Source organism: Panulirus ornatus, chromosome 7, assembly GCF_036320965.1.
Source record: "Panulirus ornatus isolate Po-2019 chromosome 7, ASM3632096v1, whole genome shotgun sequence".
NCBI lineage: Eukaryota > Metazoa > Arthropoda > Malacostraca > Decapoda > Palinuridae > Panulirus > Panulirus ornatus.
In genome coordinates, this window is record NC_092230.1 from 48,397,389 (window position 1) to 48,422,229 (window position 24,841).

At 38.7% G+C, this 24,841-nt stretch overlaps 2 protein-coding genes across 4 annotated transcripts in view; both read right to left on the minus strand.

Annotated features, from left to right (window-relative positions):
• Positions 1-2,611: 2,611 nt before the first annotated feature.
• The window catches only part of LOC139749621 (protein SCAI), a 108,875-nt gene continuing 86,645 nt past the window's right edge, over positions 2,612-24,841 (minus strand). For 2 of the 3 annotated variants that reach the window (XM_071663754.1, XM_071663756.1), the window contains exons 10-12: positions 22,117-22,290; positions 18,748-18,848; positions 4,088-4,375 (exon numbers count right to left, since the gene is read on the minus strand). In XM_071663754.1, the coding sequence (XP_071519855.1) occupies positions 4,232-4,375; positions 18,748-18,848; positions 22,117-22,290 (419 nt within the window). In that variant the 3' untranslated portion in view covers positions 4,088-4,231. Of the gene's footprint in view, positions 4,376-18,747; positions 18,849-22,116; positions 22,291-24,841 lie in introns of all 3 variants that reach the window. The other variant, XM_071663755.1, reaches the window with a different exon arrangement.
• On the minus strand, positions 3,308-4,195 carry LOC139749622 (uncharacterized). Its single transcript, XM_071663757.1, has one exon. The coding sequence runs from the start codon at positions 4,193-4,195 to the stop codon at positions 3,308-3,310; it is 888 nt and encodes a 295-aa protein (XP_071519858.1).

The window sequence follows — 24,841 nt, forward strand, 5'->3', positions numbered from 1 at the left end:
AAAATATTCAAATAAGTAAGATCTTAAATCACATCCCAAGGCATTTGTTTGTTTGTGCTGTAAACACATGCTGATCAAATAAGACACTGTCATGCAAAACTTTGCTAAATATGACTAATTCGACTAGAATATGTTTTTTGATATGAACTACAAGAGAATGTGTTTTCTGACAGAAATGAAAACTTCCTCTTGACTGGTTTCTCATTTCTGTTTTATTTTCTATTACTACTACTGTACCCAGTAACATTTGCAATGCAACTTTTCTGTGTATTCATGAATACCTCATGCAGACCTTGAGCCAACTTAAATGGCATCTTGAAAAGTAAAGACAAAGCTTTGCTAACTGAGTGTAGATAAAAAAAACATGGACAACGGAACATTCATCATGGCAGTCAAAGTATGACAACGGTGTAATGAGAAAATGTATCTTCATTCAAAATGATGACCTTCTTATACATGTTTTAAAAAATAATATCTTCCTGACAAATATCTTTGATGAAACAAAAATAAACATTACATGAACTAATATCATCCCAGTTTCCCATAATCAAAGCATAATGGCTCATGCAAAATTTTGTCCATACTTCATTCCTAACTATCTCCATATTCTCCACTTCCAATTGTAATGTTTCAAACATACTGTACTGAAGGATTCTATATGGAGTTTTGGGAACTGTGTGAAAAATAAGAAAATATAAATAAATCATTTGACAAAAGTTGACGCATGAAAAACACTTCATTTTATGCCTTTTTTTTCAGCCATATGTATATTTTTCTTTGTACTGATGGCATGTTTACATCTCACAATTTTCAGAGTACAGTACCAAATAAAAACTAAACACCAAATAAGATCAATCCTATATTCTATGGAACTTAGAAATAACATATTTATGAAAGACATGAAAAATACTGATTATGTCTTTGATTCAAGTACATTTGTGAAATCAAACATAAGCATCAAAGCCAGCAACTGATGAAATATTTTCCCCGAGGGGAGCAACAACACTGGTTTGCACTCTGAATTTCACAACTGATGGCAACATCTTATACACAACCTCCCACCCATAAGAAGCTCAAGCTTACATAAGGTCATCATTTATAAGCAGAGCATTAAATGGTGATCAACCATGAGTGTAAAAGAGCACACTTACCATAAGTTATGACAGCACAATGATTAGCCAAGAGCATGACATAAAATGGTGAATATCCAATGGCATAACACAGCATAATGACCATCTACGAGCATAACACATGAAGATAAGCCATGAGTATAAAATAGTATAGTGACTAGCCATGAGTATAATACAGTAGAACAACCAACTATGAGCATCACATATATAATAGAGTCATCAGCATAACCCAGCAAAGTGACCAGCCCCAAGCAAGACAAAGCAGAAGGACCAATAATGAGCATAATGTATGAGAGACCAGCAATGAGTGTCTGGAAGAAAACTGACCAAACAAATGTAATAGTGTATGATGGTGAGATAATCATATGAGAATGTAACATTTCAGGGTGACTGACCACAAGCATATCAGAGAGACCAGCCAAGAGTTAACTCAAAATGTTGTACCCATTTCACAAAAAAATGTCAGTAGTGAAGAAAAGGGTTAAACAAGCATTAAACAAAACACTCTTCCATCCATCTTTTTAGCTTACACATGAAATATATGAAAAAATAAAAACCTGGAAATATAGATGTGAAACCTGAAAGAAAGATGTTATTTTTTTCAAAACAAAGAATGCTGAAGTTAGTAAACTCCAGCATTTTGGTGACTTCCTTGTTTCATCGAAACAATGTATTTTTCATATGATGTTTCATGGTGTACAACTGGTTACAGACATCAAAATTTTAAATCACAAGGCTGAATGACTGGAAAATTACACTGTATGCACAAGAAAAATGTTATATCCTAGGTAGGTCACACATCCTTGATACATAATATTTCTTGACTGTACTGCCTATTCTGAGATTATCATATATCCTAGACTTAATACACTGCTTGGGTATGTTTCATATCCTGAACATGTCACATATCCTAAATGTGCCACTTACCTGGAGTTATATCACATCCTAGGTTTAATATGAATCCTGGTACATTATATAACCTAAGTATCAAATAGCCTTGGCACCTTACTTTACCTTCCTATCTCAGGATCCCCTTCTCTGGGGCTCCCATATACCATATTAGGAGTATGTCACCTATTCTGGGTATTTCATAATCCTTGGTATGTCACATACCCAGGTATGTCCTTGTATTTAGAAAACAAAGTATTTAGTATGTAACATTTCTTGGGTATGTTACACAACCTTGGTATATCACACATACTAGGTATGTTGCACATTCTGGGTATGTTACATATCCTAAGGACATATACCTTGGGCATGTTGTACACCATGGAACACATCTGTACCATATCCTAGATAAATCATATCCTGGCACATATATTCTGGGTATGACATACATTAGAGGTATGTTATATATTTGTACATACAACATACTTGCTTCAAAGGAACAAACAAAATTATTGTTCAATATCTGGAATATGATTGTTGCTAAAAAAAAAAAAGCTATACTTAAATCTTCTTGTTTGAAGGAAAACATATTTGGTAAAACTATCATTCAGCAAACATAATGGTAACTGAAAAGGAAATCCTGGTACAAAAACCTGCAACATACATACACATCAAGGTACTTGTGATACTGGCTGTATAACAGATAAGGGAATGTTAAAGATATTAAACTATGAGGTGAATAACAACCTGTTCACATAAAAGTTGACATAAGACATCTCTCATCTTAAACACCACCAACCTCTAGCTGTAACATTAACATTTCATTCACTAAAATTTTCAATTCTCAACTGAACTCACAAAGTAAATACCGTAAATGAATATAAATAAAGTATCTGCTCAGTATAGATTCACTTCTCTATGCTTACATTACATGATAAAGGAAGCTGTAGGTTTTTTATTTATAGACATTTATATACATATACATATATATGTAAAATATACAAAGTGCTTAGAACGAGTCTAACTTCATTCCAAATCATCTAGCTTGAACAATTCACAGTGTTATGTACAGCACCGTTCTTAGTTTTAGGGCAGTGTCATCTTGGTCAGTCAGATTATCAATAAATAATTAAGAATTTTTTCAAGATAAGGTAAAATACTCTGTTTCCAAATGTATCATCTCCATTCAAAGAGAAGACTTGCACATGAGGTTATAATGTTGGCTTGTTTTACTAACTGCTGAGTATAAAACTTTAACTGGTAAACCTTCTATTTTTATTCATGTATCTTTAACCAGTGAGAGGTTGATGATGCAAAGTGTAGCATGCTAGAAGGACGACCATGAGAGATAAAATGGACCATATAACATGAACCTCAAGAACAACCTGATCCTCTGGCTCCATCTCATGCAACCAGTTCAGGTCATGTAGTGATTCAAGCGTTAGGTCATGAGCTGGAACAGGAGCCAGACGGTGAGTTGGGCTATGAAGAATGGGAGGGTGGTGGGTAGGAGTGTCCCTGGGATTAGTGTATGGCCGAAGTTGTAAAGCAGGACTTTGAGGTGGAGAAAGTGAAGTGTGGTCAGGGATGTTGTCTGGCACTTCATCGCCAAAGGTGAGGCTCCTGAGAGTAGGTCGGCTGGGTTTAGGCGAGCTGCAGCTTGGCATATGTGACTGAGCAGACTGACCAGGCTGCAAGTCTGCAGATGCATCCTCACCCTCCTCCCAGCCATCATCACAATACAGAGCAACGCAGAGATTTCCTGAAGCTGAAGCATGTCGCCTTGGAATTGGACTCCAGTTGAGGTCTGAACTGGTGGCAACTGGTGCACTGAGAGTTGCAGAGGGTGCACTTAACTTTGAGCTTTTACTTTTGCTGGTCTGCTTCCCTTTCTGTTGTGTCATCCGGTATGACAGTTGATTGCTCTGGCCTCTGGAGACATAGTGAATCCCATTTTGTGCATGAAAATCTATGTGATTTTCAGCTCTGGTTCGTGCAACAACACTGCCTTGTACCCTGGAGTGAGACACATAACTGCCATCACCTGTTACTTGTGTCACATGGTTGCTGGCATAATGCATCATTCTTTGTTCACCTTCAGACTGGCTCACTAAAAAAGACCCAACCCAGTTAGAGAGCCGGTGTACCTCACTAATAAATGTTGCACCATGTCGCATTCCTGCCCTAGCTGAAGGTCAGCATGTAGCAGAAGGTCATTGGAGGTCATGTGTGTCATAGAAAAGATGTGATACATCGAGTGTAGTGGCCAAGTCTAGAATTATGGCATACAGACTTGGGTGATCCAATACTTCACCCTCTGGTAAGTTTGGATGACATCGGGGATAGAACTGCCGTCCCTGAAAGCACAAGACAAATTAGATGGTGACTCCATCTTTGATCACATTTACAAGACTTACAACAGAAGAAAGCTTTATCTTACTTCAACTTTAGGCTTACACCAAACACATAATTAACTATTGTCCAAAGCACATAATACACTCATTTTTGTGGTTTTCTCTGTTTCACATACTTTCCTCTCTTGCAACACACTCTTCATACACTTGACACTACTTTGTCTACTTGACCTCGAGTCAATAAATGCTTTGCACACACTCTTATTTTGTATTAGTTTCTAGAGAATCATTTCATAGTGCAGATCTCAGGGAAAAAATATTCTACAGTAAATCTTCCTTACTCCTTTTTCAATGTGCCATTTGAATTTTCATGATTCTTTCCATAATCAGCTCCAGACCTTACTGTACAATGCAAACTTATTATTACTTCCATTTCTTATAACTTATCTTTTATATAACCATTGTGTCTATTCAATTTTCAGCTACATTACCTTACTACAATCCTCCCATATGGAAATCAACTATAATACAAGGAAATACACATGTTAAACTTGGACCTGCATTGGGGTGACACAACATGGCGATTGAGGTCCTAAAAGGGTACTGGAGAATTCGGTGTGCCAGCATATCATGGAGTTCACTGGGGCCTGAGGTAGTTACAGGCCAACAAGGATAGATATAATTTTTACATATAATAATAGCAAGAATGAGGTACTTGTGATCTTTGAGATGGAATATGTACTTGTAATGAGAGAAGAGCTTAACCATAAGAAGCAGATCCAAGCCAGGAGAAAGTACCTGAATCAGAGTGAGTCATGTCACAACAAATATCTTCAGTGAAGTAGTAAAGTGTATACAAAGACAAATACTGAAGAGATGAATGAACAAATTTATGAATCATTTATGAATATCATTATTACCATCATCATTATTTTCTTCTTTCCTTCATACTTGTTTCATGCATTATCAAAGCAGTGCCAGAAACAGACAAAGAAAAGGTCTCATTCATTCGCATCCATTATCTACCTGTTATGTGTAATCAAGCCCATCTCCAATATGGTCTTCCCTCCTTCCTGTCCCATCTACTTTTAACACACATATTCCCTTTGTCAACATCTCACCCCTCCTCTTTGTACATCTAAATCATTTCAGCACACCTTCTTCAGCTCTTTCAAACATGCTCTTCTTATTACCACACCTTCTTACCCTATCATTTCTTACTCAATCAACCTCCTTACACCACATATTGTCCTCAGCTATTTCACTTCCAATGTATTCATTCTCTTCTGTACATCCTCATCTATATATAGTCCATGCCATGCACCCTTACAATATCATTGGGACACTCATACCTTCAAATCTAAAAATTTTTGCCTTCCAAGATAGTGAACTCTTTTTCACACATTCCTCAATGCTTCCAGGACCTTTGCCCCCTTCACTCACCCTATGACTCACCTTTGCTCCCATGGTTCCATTATTGCCATGTCCACTTTCAAGTACCTGAAATACTTCACTTTCTCCAAGTTTTCACCATTCAAACTCACAACCCAAAAAAGAAAAAAAATAACTGCCCCTCTGTACTATTAAACCTAATAACCTTGCTTTTAATCATATACATTCTCAAATTTTTTCCTTTCATACACTCTCACAAACTCAGTCACCAACTTTGTGGGTTCTCACTTGAATGCACCACAAGCACAGTATCATCAACAAACAACAAATGACTCATCTCCCAGTTCTTCCACCCCCAAAAGTTTGCACACTTACACACCCATTTATCCAAGATCCTGGCATTTATCTCCCTCAGTATATACATACATTGAATATCCTTACCAACCAATCAACAACACAGTCATCCCCTTTCTTAACGGATTCAACAGCAATAATATATACTCCAGCTTCCTTGCCGCATTTCATCTTGTGCAAGGTTTTCACCACCTCTTCTTTCCACCAAACTACTATATACTATATGCTAAAACACCATTATGAAAAGGAAACAGGAGAATCCTGAGCACTTTTCTGTATTACAGAGAGAGAAAATAGATACAACAGAGGTTATACATAAAGAACCAAAGGAAACATGGAATGAAGTCAAGTGACCTTGCAATTAATGAGAGGCAAGGTTGGCATGAGGGTCTATGTGACCCAATCTCTATCTAACCTTAACCTGACATCTCCTGGATGACCTCACTCAGGTAAACTGAGCATAAGGTTGACTTACATAATACAACACAATCCCAAAACAGTTGATAACATTTTTTACCATTTTTCTACAATGAATGGATCTAATTTGTACATACCTTGACTGACATTCAATACATTATCATGATGGTGTTTAATCATGCTAGTGCTATTCCATGTCTTTCTTCCCTATCCCTACACTTAGGAATAACCTTGTCATTTTTTCCATGAAAAATGCCAAGGATAAGTGTAGAGAGAGGGATAAAAGCGATATAACAGAATCTACCATAATCAAACACCATGACAATGTACTGAATATTAGTCAAGGCAAGTACAAATTACACCCAGTTATTGTAGATAAAATCATAAAATGTTTTATCAGATATTCTTGAGTATATATTGTATTACATAAGTAAGCCTTGTGTCCAGTTTTACCTGAGTGAGGTCATCCAGGAAATGTCAGGTCAAGGTTGGGTAGGTATGTGATATGAGAGAGTCATGGCAAGTGGTTTGGTGAAAAGAGAAGAGGTGGTAATGGCCTTCTGTTAGATGAAATGTGACAAGGCAACAAGAGCAGATGGGATTGCAGCTGAAATTCTTAAAAAAAGGGGTGTCTGTGACATTGATTGGTTAATTAGGATTTTTAACGTACATATAGATCAAGGCGAGGTCCCTGAGGATTGGTGGAACTGTATATTGCATAAAAGCAAGGAAACAAAAGTGGGATTTTGAAATACAAAGATATAAGTTTGTCTTACAAAGATATAAGTTTGCTGAGTACCTGGTAAGTTGTATGGAAGAATGGTAAATGAGACAGTGGTGGTATGCAGAAAGTATCAGAATGGGTCAGAACAATATGGTTTCAGGAGTGGTAAGGATATGTAGATCAGGTGTTTACTGTGAAGAATATGGGTGAGAAGTACCAGGTAGTAGCTGGTAAGCAGCCAATGACTACGGAGGTATATTACCAGTTCTCAGTACAACCCGCCTGGGTATCAGGAGGGTTAGTGATGGCTGCATAGTGAGTCAGCACTTCAGCGGTCGTCAAGTTACACTCCTCTGACCCATGAAGCCGTCTTTTCTTTCTGCCTCACCCACATGTGGACTACTGGTATTCTGTCCAAAAACATACAATCTCTCCTTGGCATACATAACACTTGACAACACTAAACTCACATGCTCATTTCTCGTAACTCTAGCTTTTCCTGTGGTGAGTGCTATGTGCTAGCCCTGGCTTTTGGCAAAATGGAAGGAGCAATAGGTAAAAGTTGTAAGTAGGACCATTTGGGCATGAGCATTAAGTAGAAACGTCCATGGGGTAGAGTTAAACGTTACAATAATATCAGTAACTTTGTGGCTGGCCGGGTGAAATAGAAGGGATACAACGTGGTTTGTGAGCCTCATATTCTCATTGCAGGGTCCTTTAGGAAGCCAGATATTATGGCTTCCAAAGGTACAAAGACTGTCATCATCGACATCCAAGTCTCTGGAGTTTGCTTTATGCTCTCTGCTGCACAAGAACACAAAAGCAGCTATTACGGTACCCTAGAAGTCTTACAGGGTATATGGGATATACCGGTAAAGACTGTGTGGGTCACATCAGCTACTCTGAACTGGAGTAGTGCATGGTGGTAGGAGGATGCAAGTGCTCTCAGGGAGTTAGGGCTTTCCTACTGAGACCTTGAGGTGAGTTCCCTGAAGGCCCTAACCCAGACCCATTCCCTTTACAGGATGTGGTTCAAGAGCACAGGTTAAAATCAGTCAGCCTGCCTGTTGCATCTGGAGTCAGCCCTCGGACTGGCATGAGTTGTACCCTTTCACGCATTTGTGGAGGGCAGTTTGACAAGGCAGGAGAATAGACAAGTAGACATCTCAGCAGGGTAAGCCAGCTACTCCTGTCAGTTGGGCTGCACTGGATGGTGTGAGTTGATGGGGGATCCTACAGAGGTTCCGGGGGTGACATAAGGTATTGTATCATCTTTCCGAACTGTCAATGTTCTCTCCTTACTTCTGGCTTTGCTATCTGTAGTCTGATCTTTTACCTTCCTCCTGATGACCTACACACTTCTGATTAACAGCTTGCTTCACTATCTACACATAGTTAGTATCCCCTCTCCCCTGTAGTAGTTAGTTCCCTGTCACCCTATACTAACAACATGAAAAAAAAAATAATAGTAATAGGCAGGAGCTGTATGGTAAACTGTATGGAAGACTGGTGATTAAGAGGAAGGAAGGGTCACCTTCTGTGACACAGATAATATGAGGGCAGCATTCTTTCTCCCTAACCCCTATTCTTCAATATATTCTAAATATATTGTATAGTCTCTTGTGATGAATATAAATAAAGGTCCAAATCTGTTGAATGAAATATAACTAAGTTCATTCTTCCTTGACAACTCAGCATCATCAAATGTCCCTAGAACTGTACCCAGGCTCTTAAAGTATTAGGTTACACTTCCTTTGAAAATAAGGTCGACTTTTACATAAAGTATATGAACAATCAAGAATCTTTTTTTAAAAACAAAAATTAAGGGACAGCTTTTACATGGAAATGCAAATAAGAACAGATCTAGTAACAGCATAAATTTGTTAATATATAGAGAAAACAGAATAAACCATAAATGCAAGTAAAATAGATGAATCAAAAATTCTCACTAACATATTCATGAAAGTGAATCAATCCTTGTCCAACATAGGGGTTACAATCCAGGAAAATGGCTTGTTTGGAAAACTGCATTGTACAAATTAATACCTTACAGGATATATAGGAACAGAAGAAAGCAGAAGTGGTACATAACATACAGAAAAATATGTTGTTTCTCTTACTAAAAGCTTTAAGAGTGAATAGTTATGCACAGATATGAACTAAACAAATATCAAAACAAGGATATATTGATATAATATGCATGCAGATACTGTACTTGTATACTGAAATGAAATAATAAGAATTTAGTAATGTATGTGATTTTCTGCACTCATCGATGAGTGACGAGGATTGATGATGATGATGCATTGGGGAGATTAGGGGTTAACTGTACGAGGCTGTAGGAACATCAGCCTTAAACAACATTTCAGTGGATGCTTGAGAAGATACAATCACAGATTCAAAAGAGATGGTGACAGCTAGTTGTACTTTGTTAATCTTTCAAGAGCTCCTTGTAAACTGCCAGGAGTACCTAACGTTCCCTATAAAGTCTGAGACCTCTCTCAATTATTTGATCCATGTCAAACCCATTCTCTTCTAGCTTTTTTGCCTCATACTACCTTCTTTGAAAGAATAGGCATAACACGTCTGTCCTCTTCATCACTACTGCTGTCACTGCTTCCAGATGTTATTAGCTTTTGAAGCTCCTCACTGGTTGGCTCTTTGAGATAAGACTGCAGCAGCTCTTCTGCCTTTTTGCATCTCACTTGTCATGCACATCTACCCTCCAAGTTTTTTGGCTAAATTCATGATATTGGAAGTTTCTTTGTCAACAGTGGCTAACTCCTTGAAGTTGTTCACAACTGCATGCCAAAGATAGTGCCAGTATACATCCACTGTAGATGGTTCAACTTCACTCCAGGTCCCCTTGATGACATTCAGTGCAGTCCGTAATGATTGAAAAAATGTCCAATACTGGAGAAAATTTTTGGATGAACCGATATCAACTGTATAGATTGCATGCCTGTGGAATGATTGTACATGCCCTACCTTGTGAGACCACCTGTCATGTGTTGATATTCACTAGCTTTATCATTTGTGCAAATATGCTTTATAGAGTATCTGTGATCTTATCTTGCTGCTAAGTATACTACAAAAACATGGTCTAAAAGTATATGATGTACATTTCTAATAATGGCAATATGACGCAATCAAAAATTAAAATAAAAAGATTTTTTTGCTTACTTACCATGGCTGAGCGAGATTTGCAATCACATTACACTGCCTGCACATATTCTCATATGCATTACATACATAGAAAATAATAAACAGTATCAAAAACATGAAACGTTGCTTGATAATAAAACAATAAACAGTGACAACACAGGCGAAATAGAACTAAATAAATACTAAGTACATTACAGTATATACTGTAGCTACTCACCAATCAAGTTTCCTGTGATAATCTTGAGGCATTGAAGATGTATAGTACAAAAATCATGAGGCAAACTAAACTTAATTCTAAGGTATATTAAACTTGATTCTAGAGATAAAAAACTGAATCTTGAGATAATCTAAATCTGAATCCTGAGGTATACTTATGTCACTACAATACAGCCAGCACATGATGTACACCCAATTAACTTACTATAACTTACTATAAACTAAATACCATACTATAATACTTGTAGTTTACTACTTGTTTGGAACAGTGCTGGTATAAATCAATCTAATTTCAGTACAAATACACCAGAAAAGAAAGATACTGAAGCAATCTATCTTGGATGCATATCTCTAGAGCATCATTTACTCATACATAGTATTCACACTATAACATTTTAGTATTGTGCATTGATATTTTGCCCAAATCAATAACTCATTTCAAAACAAATGCATAAGAAAAGAAATAAGACAATAAACAGTTTTTCTAAAAATGTATTTCTACTGTGTCATGAATGAATTTGCATGATGTAATGTATTCTCATTAATATTGAGTCTTATCACATCCATAGATGACAAAAATAAGAATTTCAGTGCTCAGAGCCTAAATATGCATGAGGGTTAAAGACATGCACAGGACAGAATGAACTGGGGTATTATGGTCCATGGGGGCAATGTGTTGGTGGACTTAACCACGGCATGTGAAGCAGCCAAGGGAAACCATGGAGAGGTCTGTGGGGCCTTTTTGTGGATGGGGGCTATGGTTTCAATACATTACACACAACAACTAGAGAATAAATGTGACTTAATAAGGCCTTTCTTCATTTGTTCCTAGGGCTACCTTGCAAACCCAGGAAATGAAAGGAAAAACAATAATCTATTGCACAAAAATAGCTAATCCCCAAAGTGATGAGGGGAAAGTGGAGGTTGTGGGGTGCAGTAAGGAACAACGGCTACACAGAGAGCATCTCACTGCACATGTATATGCTCTCCACCACTTGTCCCTCCCTTGTACCACCACTTTCCTTTTCACAGCTGGATTTTGCCAATGACTGCTATTGTGTATATCTCTTCTCTCATACACCCTTCCACCACAGCCATTCCTCCCACTACAGTCACCCCCTGTGATTGGCTGTTATCGTGTATACTGTACCTCTTCCTGCCTTTACTTTTTGTCATGCTTGATCACTATTTCCTGCATTAGCAAGGTAGTGTCAGCAACACACAAAGAAAGCCTACATCCATTCTCTAGCTGTCATGTGTAATGCATCAAAACCACAGATCCTATCCACAACTAAGGCCCACAGACCTTTCCATGGTTTACCTCAAATGCTTCACATGCCATGGTTCACTCCATTGACTGTAACTTGACATTCTTTAGTGCTCCCAGGAACATAATCCCCTCAACCATCCTATGAATCATTTCTGTTTCCATGGTTATATTCACTGCCATGTCCACTCCCGGATATCTAAAACACTTCGCTTCCTCCACATATTCTCCATTCAAACTTGCACCCCAACTAGCTTGTACCTCAACCCTGCTAAACCTCATAACCTTGCTTTCATTCACATTTACTCTCTACTTCCTCCTCTCACACACTCTTCCAAACTCAGTCACCAACTACTGCAGTCTCTCACTTGAATCTGACAACAGTATTGTATCATCAGCAGACAACAAATGACTCACTCACGAAGCCCTCTCATCCCTCACAGATTGTATACTTGCCCCTTTCTCCAAGACTCTTGCATTTACTTCCCTCACCATCCCATCCATTAACAAGCTGAATAACCATGGTGACATCACTTACCCCTGCCACAGACCAACCTTCACTTGGAATCATTCACTCGCATCTCTTCCTACTCATATGCATCCCTTACACCCTTGATAAAAACTTTTCAATGCTTCTAGCAGCTTACCTCCTACACTGTAATTCTTAAGACCTTTCACAAGGCATCTCTGGCAACCTTATCATATGTTTTCCCCATATCCATAAATCCCCCATTCAAATCTATCTGTTCCTCTACATATTTCTCACATATATTATTTAAGGCAAACACCTGACCCACATATCCTCTACCACTTATTAAACCACACTGCTCCTCCCTAATCTGATGCTCTGTACATGCCTTCACTGACTCAATCACTACCCTCCCATACAACTTGCCAGGTACACTTAACAAACTTATACATCTGTAGTTTGAATACTCAACTTTATCCCCTTACCTCTACATAATGGCATTTTACATGCATTCTGCCAATCGTCAAGCAACTCACCATGATCCATATGTACAATGAAAATCCTTAACCAAACAGCAACACTGTCACCCCCTTCTTAATGAATTCAACTGCAATAACATCCACTCTAGCCACCTTGCCACATTTCATCTTATGTAAGGCTTTCATCACGTCTTCTCCATTCACCAAACCACTCTCCATGACTTTCTTACTTTGCATACCAACCTGACCCAAGCACCCTACACCTGCCACCCTGTCAACAAACACATTCATGAGTCCTTCACTCCATCTCCTCCTCACTTCATCACTGCCTATAACCACTTCTCCTTTTACCCCCCTTCTCCAATGTTCCTATTTGTTCTCTTATTTTTTGAACATCATTAACTTCCTTACAAAACATTTTATTTTCCCTAAAGTTTACCAATGCTCTCTCAACCCAACTCCCATTTGCCCTCTTTTTCAACTCCTGGATCTTCCTCTTGACCTGCCATTTTCTCTTATATATCCCCGAACCATTTGCACTCCTTTACTGTAAATAATACCTAAACACTTCTCTTTTCTCTTTCACAAGCAACTTTACTTCTTCACTAACCTTTCTAATCAGCCCACTTCCCACCTTTTGCATGCCACATGCATCTCTTGCACAGGCCACCACTACTTTTTTTAAGCAGGTATTTCCAATCAGCAGTCCTTTTTCAGGACACAATTCCACAAGCTGTTTACCATTTCCATTCATAAAACTGAATACCCCATTCCCCAGTTATACCCTAAACATTACTCACCTTCATGTTCAAATAACCCATCACTAACACCTGGTGTCTTACAACAAAACTGATGACACACTCACTCAGCTGCTTCTAAAACACTTGCCTCTTATGATCTTTCTTCTCATGGCCAGGTGCAAAAGCACTAATGATCACCCATCACTCATTATCCACTTTCATTTTTACCTATATCAGTCTAGAATTCACTATCTTACAGTCTTTCTCATACTCCCATAACTCTGGCTTCAAGATTATTGCTACTGCTTGTCCTCTCATCAACCCCTGACTTTACCTTACAACATTTTCAAATCATTCTTCCCCTTTAATCTTGAGCTTTGTTTCACTCAGAGTCAGAACATCAAGGTTTCTCTCCTCAATCATATTACCTATTTCTGCTCTCCTCTCATCCTGGTTATATCCACACACATTAGACATCCTAGCCTGAGCCTTTGAGGAGGATGAGCACTCCCTGCCTGGTCCTTCTGTTCCATTAATTAGAAATTGAAATACAAGATGGGGGAAGGTTTCAACTCCCACCCACCTCTAGTCACCTTCTATGGCATGCAGGGAATACCTTTATACTCAGTATTTACTTAATACAATCCTATTATTGCCTCCGTCTACTACAAATGTTACAGAATCAATACTAGTGTGAGAACTAGGGGATGATCTCCATCTAATGACATCTTATGCCTACATTTGATTTTAACTTTGTCTGAGACAACTGCAATATGTACTACACTCTGTGAGAGCAAAATCTGATTTATTATTAAAACTTTGTGAATTTGCTATTAAGGTTAGCTTGAATATCATTTTCTAATTAAACAGTAATCAACTCAATCTGCTAGGACACAAGCCTATTAGCTTGTGCTGTACTGCTGCTACTCATAAAAGTTACGTTACGAGTATCATCAAGCAAATTGAGATGTTTGGTATCTTTGTTATTGTTTTTGTTACTGAAGAATATGAGTATTTAGGGTTTTCATTAAATATGTCTATCATTTTGGAAGAGTGACACAGCTCCAAAAAAAAAGCATTACATAACACAGAAGTGCAAATCTTGTGCTGGCACCTTTGCATAGACTTACCAATTTATGGAAAACAATAGGCTGTACTGTCTCAAAACAATGCATGGAATGCAACTACATGCATCACTGGTTGTATATTTTGCCTTCTGGCAAAGGTGGCTTATCCTAGAATTGATTCTCATCTGAGACTGAATGCTCTAATCACACTCTCCTCATACGAATTGATTGTTTTCTAATCATTAATGGTCAGATATGTGGACAGTTAACCAAATCTTATAAATCTAAGAGCTCCTTAAGCAAGCTTATGGGTTACTCCTCAGTAATCTGAGTAATCACTGGAACTATATTATATATTACCCGCTCCATATGCCAAACAGAACTCAACCGGCAACCTTCACTACAGAGTCTACCAAAGCCTGCATGTTTACATATACTGGCGAATACTTTTTTTTACCTTCTGTACTGTTTCCATACCATACACTTTATATACCATATATTCAGTTAATATTATTGCTGCAATTAGGTGCATCATATATATATTTCCGTCTTACAAATGTCATGAACGAGTCACAAAAATGGGTTTAAGGAAGGATGGCCAAGAATTAGGAACACATCCCTATCTCTTACATGTTACAATGAGTAATGTGAATTCCCATTGTGCAAGCTTTTTCCAAAGGGAATAATGCTGAAAGATGCCAACATTATGCTACATTTATATGGCACACAGTATGCCAAATTCTAACCCACAGATTTTCAGGAAATAAGTGTTCCATTCCTTCAATGTTGATAAATGAATCAACATTCTAAAAAACCTACTCTGAACAAGGATTCATTGTAAACTATTAGTATAAAAAGTTTTATTAAGTAAGTGAACTAAAGTCAAGTGATGTCATGACTAAACAGATCAAATATATGTCTACTAACTGTTGTGGTGTTACCAGGCTCTGCCTGCTTGAGGCTACATCACAAAAGAAAAGTCACCTTTGGTGAGGCTGTACCATACCATCTGATGAAAAGAGCATGAGGCTGTACCATTATCATTTGATGAAGAGAGTAAAGTCTCGTTAAAGAACTTCGCACTTCAGCAGAGTATTGCAGCCTTGGGCTGCAAGGAGCGTTTAGACTAAGGGTTTTGTGGTTATAGCCCCAAGACCCCTTTTACAAAAGGGTCCTTGGGTCTGCATAATAATAATAATAATAATAATAATAATAATAATAATAATAATAATAATAATTTTTTTTTTTTTTTTTGCCGCTGTCTCCCGCGTTTGCGAGGTAGCGCAAGGAAACAGACGAAAGAAATGGCCCAGCCCACCCCCATACACATGTATATACATATGTCCACACACGCAAATATACATACCTACACAGCTTTCCATGGTTTACCCCAGACGCTTCACATGCCTTGATTCAATCCACTGACAGCACGTCAACCCCGGTATACCACATCGCTCCAATTCACTCTATTCCTTGCCCTCCTTTCACCCTCCTGCATGTTCAGGCCCCGATCACACAAAATCTTTTTCACTCCATCTTTCCACCTCCAATTTGGTCTCCCTCTTCTCCTCGTTCCCTCCACCTCCGACAAATATATCCTCTTCGTCAATCTTTCCTCACTCATTCTCTCCATGTGACCAAACCATTTCAAAACACCCTCTTCTGCTCTCTCAACCACGCTCTTTTTATTTCCACACATCTCTCTTACCCTTACGTTACTTACTCGATCAAACCACCTCACACCACACATTGTCCTCAAACATCTCATTTCCAGCACATCCATCCTCCTGCGCACAACTCTATCCATAGTCCACGCCTCGCAACCATACAACATTGTTGGAACCACTATTCCTTCAAACATACCCATTTTTGCTTTCCGAGATAATGTTCTCGACTTCCACACATTCTTCAAGGCTCCCAGAATTTTCGCCCCCTCCCCCACCCTATGATCCACTTCCGCTTCCATGTTTCCATCCGCTGCCAGATCCACTCCCAGATATCTAAAACACTTCACTTCCTCCAGTTTTTCTCCATTCAAACTCACCTCCCAATTGACTTGACCCTCAACCCTACTGTACCTAATAACCTTGCTCTTATTCACATTTACTCTTAACTTTCTTCTTTCACACACTTTACCAAACTCAGTCACCAGCTTCTGCAGTTTCTCACATGAATCAGCCACCAGCGCTGTATCATCAGCGAACAACAACTGACTCACTTCCCAAGCTCTCTCATCCCCAACAGACTTCATACTTGCCCCTCTTTCCAAAACTCTTGCATTCACCTCCCTAACAACCCCATCCATAAACAAATTAAACAACCATGGAGACATCACACACCCCTGCCGCAAACCTACATTCACTGAGAACCAATCACTTTCCTCTCTTCCTACATATAATAATTTTTTTTTTTTTTTTTTTTTTGCTTTGTCGCTGTCTCCCGCGTTTGCGAGGTAGCGCAAGGAAACAGACGAAAGAAATGGCCAAGCCCACCCCCATACACATGTATATACATACGTCCACACACGCAAATATACATACCTACACAGCTTTCCATGGTTTACCCCAGACGCTTCACATGCCTTGATTCAATCCACTGACAGCACGTCAACCCCGGTATACCACATCGCTCCAATTCACTCTATTCCTTGCCCTCCTTTCACCCTCCTGCATGTTCAGGCCCCGATCACACAAAATCTTTTTCACTCCATCTTTCCACCTCCAATTTGGTCTCCCTCTTCTCCTCGTTCCCTCCACCTCTGACACATATATTCTCTTGGTCAATCTTTCCTCACTCATTCTCTCCATGTGCCTGAACCATTTCAAAACACCCTCTTCTGCTCTCTCAACCACGCTCTTTTTATTTCCACACATCTCTCTTACCCTTACGTTACTTACTCGATCAAACCACCTCACACCACACATTGTCCTCAAACATCTCATTTCCAGCACATCCATCCTCCTGCGCACAACTCTATCCATAGCCCACGTCTCGCAACCATACAACATTGTTGGAACCACTATTCCTTCAAACATACCCATTTTTGCTTTCCGAGATAATGTTCTCGACTTCCACACATTCTTCAAGGCTCCCAGAATTTTTGCCCCCTCCCCCACCCTATGATCCACTTCCGCTTCCATGGTTCCATCCATATAATAATAATAGTAATAATAATTTTTTTTTTTTTTTTTCATACTTTGTCGCTGTCTCCCGCGTTTGCGAGGTAGCGGAAGGAAAACAGACGAAAGAAATGGCCCAACCCCCCCCATACACATGTACATACACACGTCCACACACACAAATATACATACCTACACAGCTTTCCATGGTTTACCCCGGACGCTTCACATGCCTTGATTCAATCCACTGACAGCACGTCAACCCCGGTATACCACATCGCTCCAATTCACTCTATTCCTTGCCCTCCTTTCACCCTCCTGCATGTTCAGGCCCCGATCACACAAAATCTTTTTCACTCCATCTTTCCACCTCCAATTTGGTCTCCCTCTTCTCCTCGTTCCCTCCACCTCCGACACATATATCCTCTTGGTCAATCTTTCCTCACTCATTCTCTCCATGTGCCCAAACCATTTTAAAACACCCTCTTCTGCTCTCTCAACCACGCTCTTTTTATTTCCACACATCTCTCTTACCCTTACGTTACTTACTCGATCAAACCACCTCACACCACACATTGTCCTCAAACATCTCATTTCCAGCACATCCATCCTCCTGCGCACAACTCTATCCATAGCCCACGCCTCGCAACCATACATAATAATAATAAGTGTTGAAGGATACATAGAAACACATTACATCTTTATCTGTTATATGACAGACAAAATCAGATAGGAAATTTACCTAACTTAAAAGATCTAGATATCTCTATGTACAAAAATATTTCCTAATAGTGCTTGTGCTTCTAACAACTACAATATGAAATCAAATGATCAGTGAATATTTAAAAAGATCCACAAAGCTAACATACATTGAAAACTTTGTGTTTATATAAAAAAGATGTCCACAGCTTACAACCATTAAAAGTTCTGTAAGCATGTTTAAAAAGATCAAAAAAGCTAACATACCTTAAAAGCTCTGTGTGCCCTTAAAACTGTTGAGCAGAAAATAAACCTCAGCGTCAACAGTCTCAGAAAGTCGTCACCAAAAAACTGAAGAAAAGATGGATCTGGAATATACAAAATAATCAACTTAAAGGAACAACAAAGCTGATGACCGCTGAGATTATAAATGATATAGTCCTCCCTTTTCTGAAGAACCAACAGCAGTAAAGTAGCACTGCAGTATCAATCACACACATCATATATGTCCTGCCCTAAAAGACACTACATGCCAGGTCAAATTACTTAATTACTTACAGGTTGGTATAGTAACATGTACATTGAGAAAATGGCATACAGATAATTCTTATCATTTTTCTTTTTGTGTAGCTATATGTCTGGACACAGATTTCATTATCAACAGATTACTGTACCATCCTGAGAGAAAACCAGAAAGAGAATTGTATTACAAAGCACAATGAATGCAGCAGTTACTAAAAGTGTCATCCACCACACAAAAGACAGATAATAAAAGCTAACTTCTTTATATTTCTAGATATTTCAAATATCTAGTCTCAAATCGATATACAGTTTAATTTACAAATGCTTCAAGTCTCATGAAGGTGGATACTGAGGGAGACTTACCAATCAATATCTAGACACTTATTCTCCACATCTGAATTAGGGCAGACTGTGTAGTGCAATTATGGATGGAAGGATGCTATCTATGCCAACCTGCCCAGAATGTGAAACATAGCACATGGATAGAAAAAAAAAAAAGATTAAGATGATAAAAGAACATGAAAATGAGACTTAGTTTTGTACATTTATGTAGATCATCTTTAAAGACAAGTTTATAGCCAATCATCCCATGTATAAAAAATGGTGTACTTACACAATTCCAAAAGACTAGCTGTCAAGTTCTGCCTATGGAAAGTCAAGTATGTATTACATAACCAAAGATAAGATGTTGTAAACAAAGACAAGCAAAGAGAATTTGGAGTCAAAGTGCAAACTAGCAATTACTGTCATCCCACAATGCCCATGACACTACCTCACCAGAATTTGGAGTCAAAGTGCAAACTAGCAATTACTGTCATCCCACAATGCCCATGACACTACCTCACCATTTAAGCTCAGATATATCATGAAACCTGTAACATCCTAAAGAAGACACTTAAAGAATAAAGGGTGGATGGGAAGGAAACTACATCCCTGCAGGTAATCTATGATTTGGTAAAAATAAGTCATACATTTATTTCGATTTTCTGAATTTGATACAAAGCTGCAGAGACAAGTTGCAAAACAGGCAATCTATTTTGGACCACTAAATAAGATTTTATAAATCAATAATTTAAAGTTTACACAACAAATGAAAGTCTTACTTAGTTATCCAATCATTTGATAGCATTAGCTAAGTTAATGCAGATTACTAAAACTTTCCTAGAAAACATAAGCAACTAAGATATGGGAAATACCTCAATCCTGAATAGCCCTAATAATCCAAATGCCATATCTGAAAGAAATTATGCCAATTCCTGAACTTTATATTGACTACAGAGGGTAGAACAATAACAGACAGAGATTTTCCTAGCTCAAAACCAAGTATCATACTCATCTTTAATATATGAACTAAATATGAAATGATTTCTATGCTGAGAGGGGTTTAATCCTTATAACACTTTTTTTTTCAGCACAAGATGATTCACCGATACATGTGAATGAGAAATGACGGAAGGGAAGAACAAAAGTGTTTGAATGACTGTGTGGCAACAGATGAAAGGCTGAGAAAGGTTATGCTGGATGCTAAAGTTATGAGAGGATTCTTTGGAGATTCTGATAATTTTTCAGTTCTAGTGGAGGTGAGAATCAGGGAGAAGTGGAAGTATGACATGAGGAAGAATGGAGATGTAAAAGTGTTGGCAAGCAAGAAGAAGAATCAGAAAGAATGCAAGGAGGATTATAAAAGAAGAATGAAACAGTTTAGATGAAAGTGCTGTGAATGTAGGGAAGCGGTCATATGTGAATGAGGAGTTAAAAATGTCCACAGAAAGACTAATAAACGTTCAAGAATTAGTAGTTATTAGAGGTATCTTGTGGGAATGGAAGATTTATCCCCTCTTCCTCCAAGACCACTTCATCCAATCCATGGTTCAACCGTTATTGTACTGAGGCCATTTAGACAAGGGATCAGGCATATCAGGCTTGGAAACACTCTCCTGCCTTTAGCTCCCATTCAGCTTTTATCACCGTTCATAACAGCAACCTTTATGATGGCTTGATGGAGTGCTGTGTGAGCAAGAGGGGGTATGTAGCCAATAAGTCTCACAGCTCAAGATAAGAGGGGAGGACAAAGAAGCCTTGTTTCATTCTCTTGAACATGTTATAATACTGTAATCTCTTACACAGATACAACATTGGTAGTGAATAATGTGAATGTCTTTAGAAATGTTACACTATAAACACTAAAAATTAGTGTGAGAGGGGGTGTGGCAGACACATCTAAGCAATCTTCCCTCATCAAGGGAAAATAGGGAATGTCATTCCTGCTATTCTCTAAGTCACTTATTTCTTCACGTATGTATTTTTTTTCACTTTCCTCACCAGCTGATTTATCTCATGATAAGTAGTCCTCCTCATCACTTAGGTCACCCAGTAACCTATGTATTTTCCTGGGGTCACGCATATATGACTACTGTTGTCAACAGACACAAACTTACAATTGTTAGAGATGGAGTACTGAGGCAAGAATTTTTCCCAAGCCTGTTGGTTGAAGAAAGAGACCTCATCAGGCTACAAAAGCTACCATAAACCAGCTGGATATTTAACTAGCCGTGGGGAAAGTTAAAAACATCATATGATATTAGTTGCTGTCCTGTTAGATAACATCATATATCGGTGGCTGCCATTCAAGGGTTAAAGGATAAGGCGAATCCTGAGATCACTTGATGGACAGCTATAATAACCTGTTATGTGGAAGCAGCTGATGACAAAGAACCTCTAATGGAAGAATGTGTCTTATTCTTCTTTTGTTACTGTTTTTTCAATGGCCAAATCAGGCCATGTTACCACAACCATCACATTATCTGATTCTTAATCATCTCTTGCAGAAAGAAATAAGGCATTCACAAAAAAGCATCTTAAATTTGGTAGTTCAGATTACTGGAAATGGTAAATATGCAATATTCCTATCATATTCATTATATCTATCAATCACAAAATCTTCCCAGTTCCATGGGATGCATGGGGCCCATTTCACTTAATAATACTATAATCCCATACCTACAAATTCTGTCATCACTTCTGGTAAATACCCAACTACTTAAGAAATAAAGAGGAACTAAAGATAAATGCTATCTAAAATTGCAAAAGTTGAAAATAAGCCTCAAAACTTACCAACATTCCTTCCACGCGTAACTAATCTGGATGCTTCTGAGATGAATCTATCAACCAGCGTCTGACACTTTTCCCATAAGTTCATTGGAATATCACACAGCGAACTCACTAAACACATGCCCATCAGCGGACAGTGCAAGAATAACGTGAAGAGATTCCCTCTGTGGTGCTGATCTGTAAATTTATACCACCATGATTATCACTTATTTCAGTATATACCTCTTTCACTCGCTACAGTGCACGGGACAACTTTTCAAAATTTCCTTTGATCCACAATGGTAAGATCACTCTCAAAGATCTTATCTGCTAACTAATGATTTATGAACATACCAACTAAACATACTAACCTAACAAACTAACAGCTAGCCTAATGATCACCTCATCCTCTATACCAGATCTCAATTATCAAAAATGTTCACTGTTTACCTGGTGATTTGACGTAAGCAAAATACGTCTATGTATCTAAAATTTTCAACTTTATTCCTATTTACATGGGATGGATAAAATACATATAGCCACAGCTCATTCATGTAAAGTATGTTCTCAACTCATACTTAATTTTTTTTTTTTTTTTTTTTTTTTTTTTTATACTTTGTCGCTGTCTCCCGCGTTTGCGAGGTAGCGCGAGGAAACAGACGAAAGAAATGGCCCAACCCCCATACACACGTACATACACACGTCCACACACGCAAATATACATACCTACACAGCTTTCCATGGTTTACCCCAGACGCTTCACATGCCTTGATTCAATCCACTGACAGCACGTCAACCCCTGTATACCACATCGCTCCAATTCACTCTATTCCTTGCCCTCCTTTCACCCTCCTGCATGTTCAGGCCCCGATCACACAAAATCTTTTTCACTCCATCTTTCCACCTCCAATTTGGTCTCCCTCTTCTCCTCGTTCCCTCCACCTCCGACACATATATCCTCTTGGTCAATCTTTCCTCACTCATTCTCTCCATGTGCCCAAACACCCTCTTCTGCTCTCTCAACCACGCTCTTTTTATTTCCACACATCTCTCTTACCCTTACGTTACTTACTCGATCAAACCACCTCACACCACACATTGTCCTCAAACATCTCATTTCCAGCACATCCATCCTCCTGCGCACAACTCTATCCATAGCCCACGCCTCGCAACCATACAACATTGTTGGAACCACTATTCCTTCAAACATACCCATTTTTGCTTTCCGAGATAATGTTCTCGACTTCCACACATTTTTCAAGGCTCCCAAAATTTTCGCCCCCTCCCCCACCCTATGATCCACTTCCGCTTCCATGGTTCCATCCGCTGACAGATCCACTCCCAGATATCTAAAACACATTACACTGCCATCTACAGTCCTCACACACATCACTACCCCATGTCAAAAGCTATGTAACAGACAACCCTGAAGCTAGTCTCAGTCCCTCTGTATCTTGAGATCATCTCATCATTCTTCATTTCTTTCACGACTCAAGCATTATCTGTAAACGTACTCATACATAAATTAGTCTTTCTGGCAAGTCATTTGAATAGATGGTATGTGACTCTCAGTCATAATGTCAATTTCCATACACAGAAAGTGAAAATCAGGCATGAGTGCTACAAATACATACTTTAAACATAAAAGTGGTTATAAATATACATGGTACAGACTCAGAGAGACAGGGTAGACAACATGGTACAGATACAGACACAGGGTGAACAGATCATGACTGATATGTTCTTGCCAATAGTGTAGTGTGCAGTCTAGGAGAAGAATGGGAAGATATCTATCAGATCATATCTATCTATCTGGAGCTCACTTGTTATTTTTAACTCTATTGTCATGGCCACCCTTTTGGGAGAGGTCCAATTGGAACAGTGAGCTTGGAAAGGAGACTTGTCTGAGGAAGTACCAGGAGAGATTGAGAGTAGAATGGCAAAAGGTGAGAGTGAGGGGAGTGGGTGAGCAATGGGATGAATTTAGGGAAGCAGTGATGGTGTGCACAAAATGTGTATGTGGCATGAGAAAAGTGGGAGGTGGGCAGATTAGAAAGGGTAGTGAGTGGTGGGATAAAGAAGTAAGGCTGTTAGTAAAAGAGAAAAGAGAGGCGATACTTGCAGGGAAGTAGTGCAAATGCCTGGGAGATGTATAAAAGAAAGCGGAAGGAGGTCAAGAGAAAGGTGCAAGGGATGAAAAAAAAAGGGCAAATGAGAGCTGGGGTGAGAGAGTATCATTAAACTTTAGAGAGAATGAAAAGATATTTTGGAAGGAGGTAAATAACGTGCATAAGACAAGAGAACAAATGGGAACATCGGTGAAGGGGGCAAGTGGGGAGGTAATAACAGGTAGTGATGAAGTGAAAAGGAACTGGAGTGAGTATTTTGAAGAATTGTTGAATATGTTTGATGAGAGAGTGGCAGATATAGGGTGCTTTGGTCAGGGAGGTATGCAAAGCAAGAGGGTCAGGGAGAATAGTTTGGTAAAGACAGAAGAGGGAGTGAAAACTTTGCAGGTGAAAGCTGGCAAGACTGAAGGGTTGGATGGTACTGCAGTGGAATTTACTAAAAAAAAAAAGGGGTGACTGTTGTTGATTGGTGGTAGAGATATGGTGAAGTGCCTGAGGATTGGCAGAATGCATACATAGTGCCACTGTACAAAGGCAAAGGGGATAAAGGTGAGCGTTCAAACTACAGAGGCATAAGTTTGTTGAGTATTCCTGGAAAATTATATGGGAGGGTATTGAAT

Excerpts from the sequence above, each read along its gene's own strand:
- LOC139749622 (XM_071663757.1), bottom strand. The coding sequence starts at position 4,195 with ATGCGACATGGTGCAACATTTATTAGTGAGGTACACCGGCTCTCTAAC.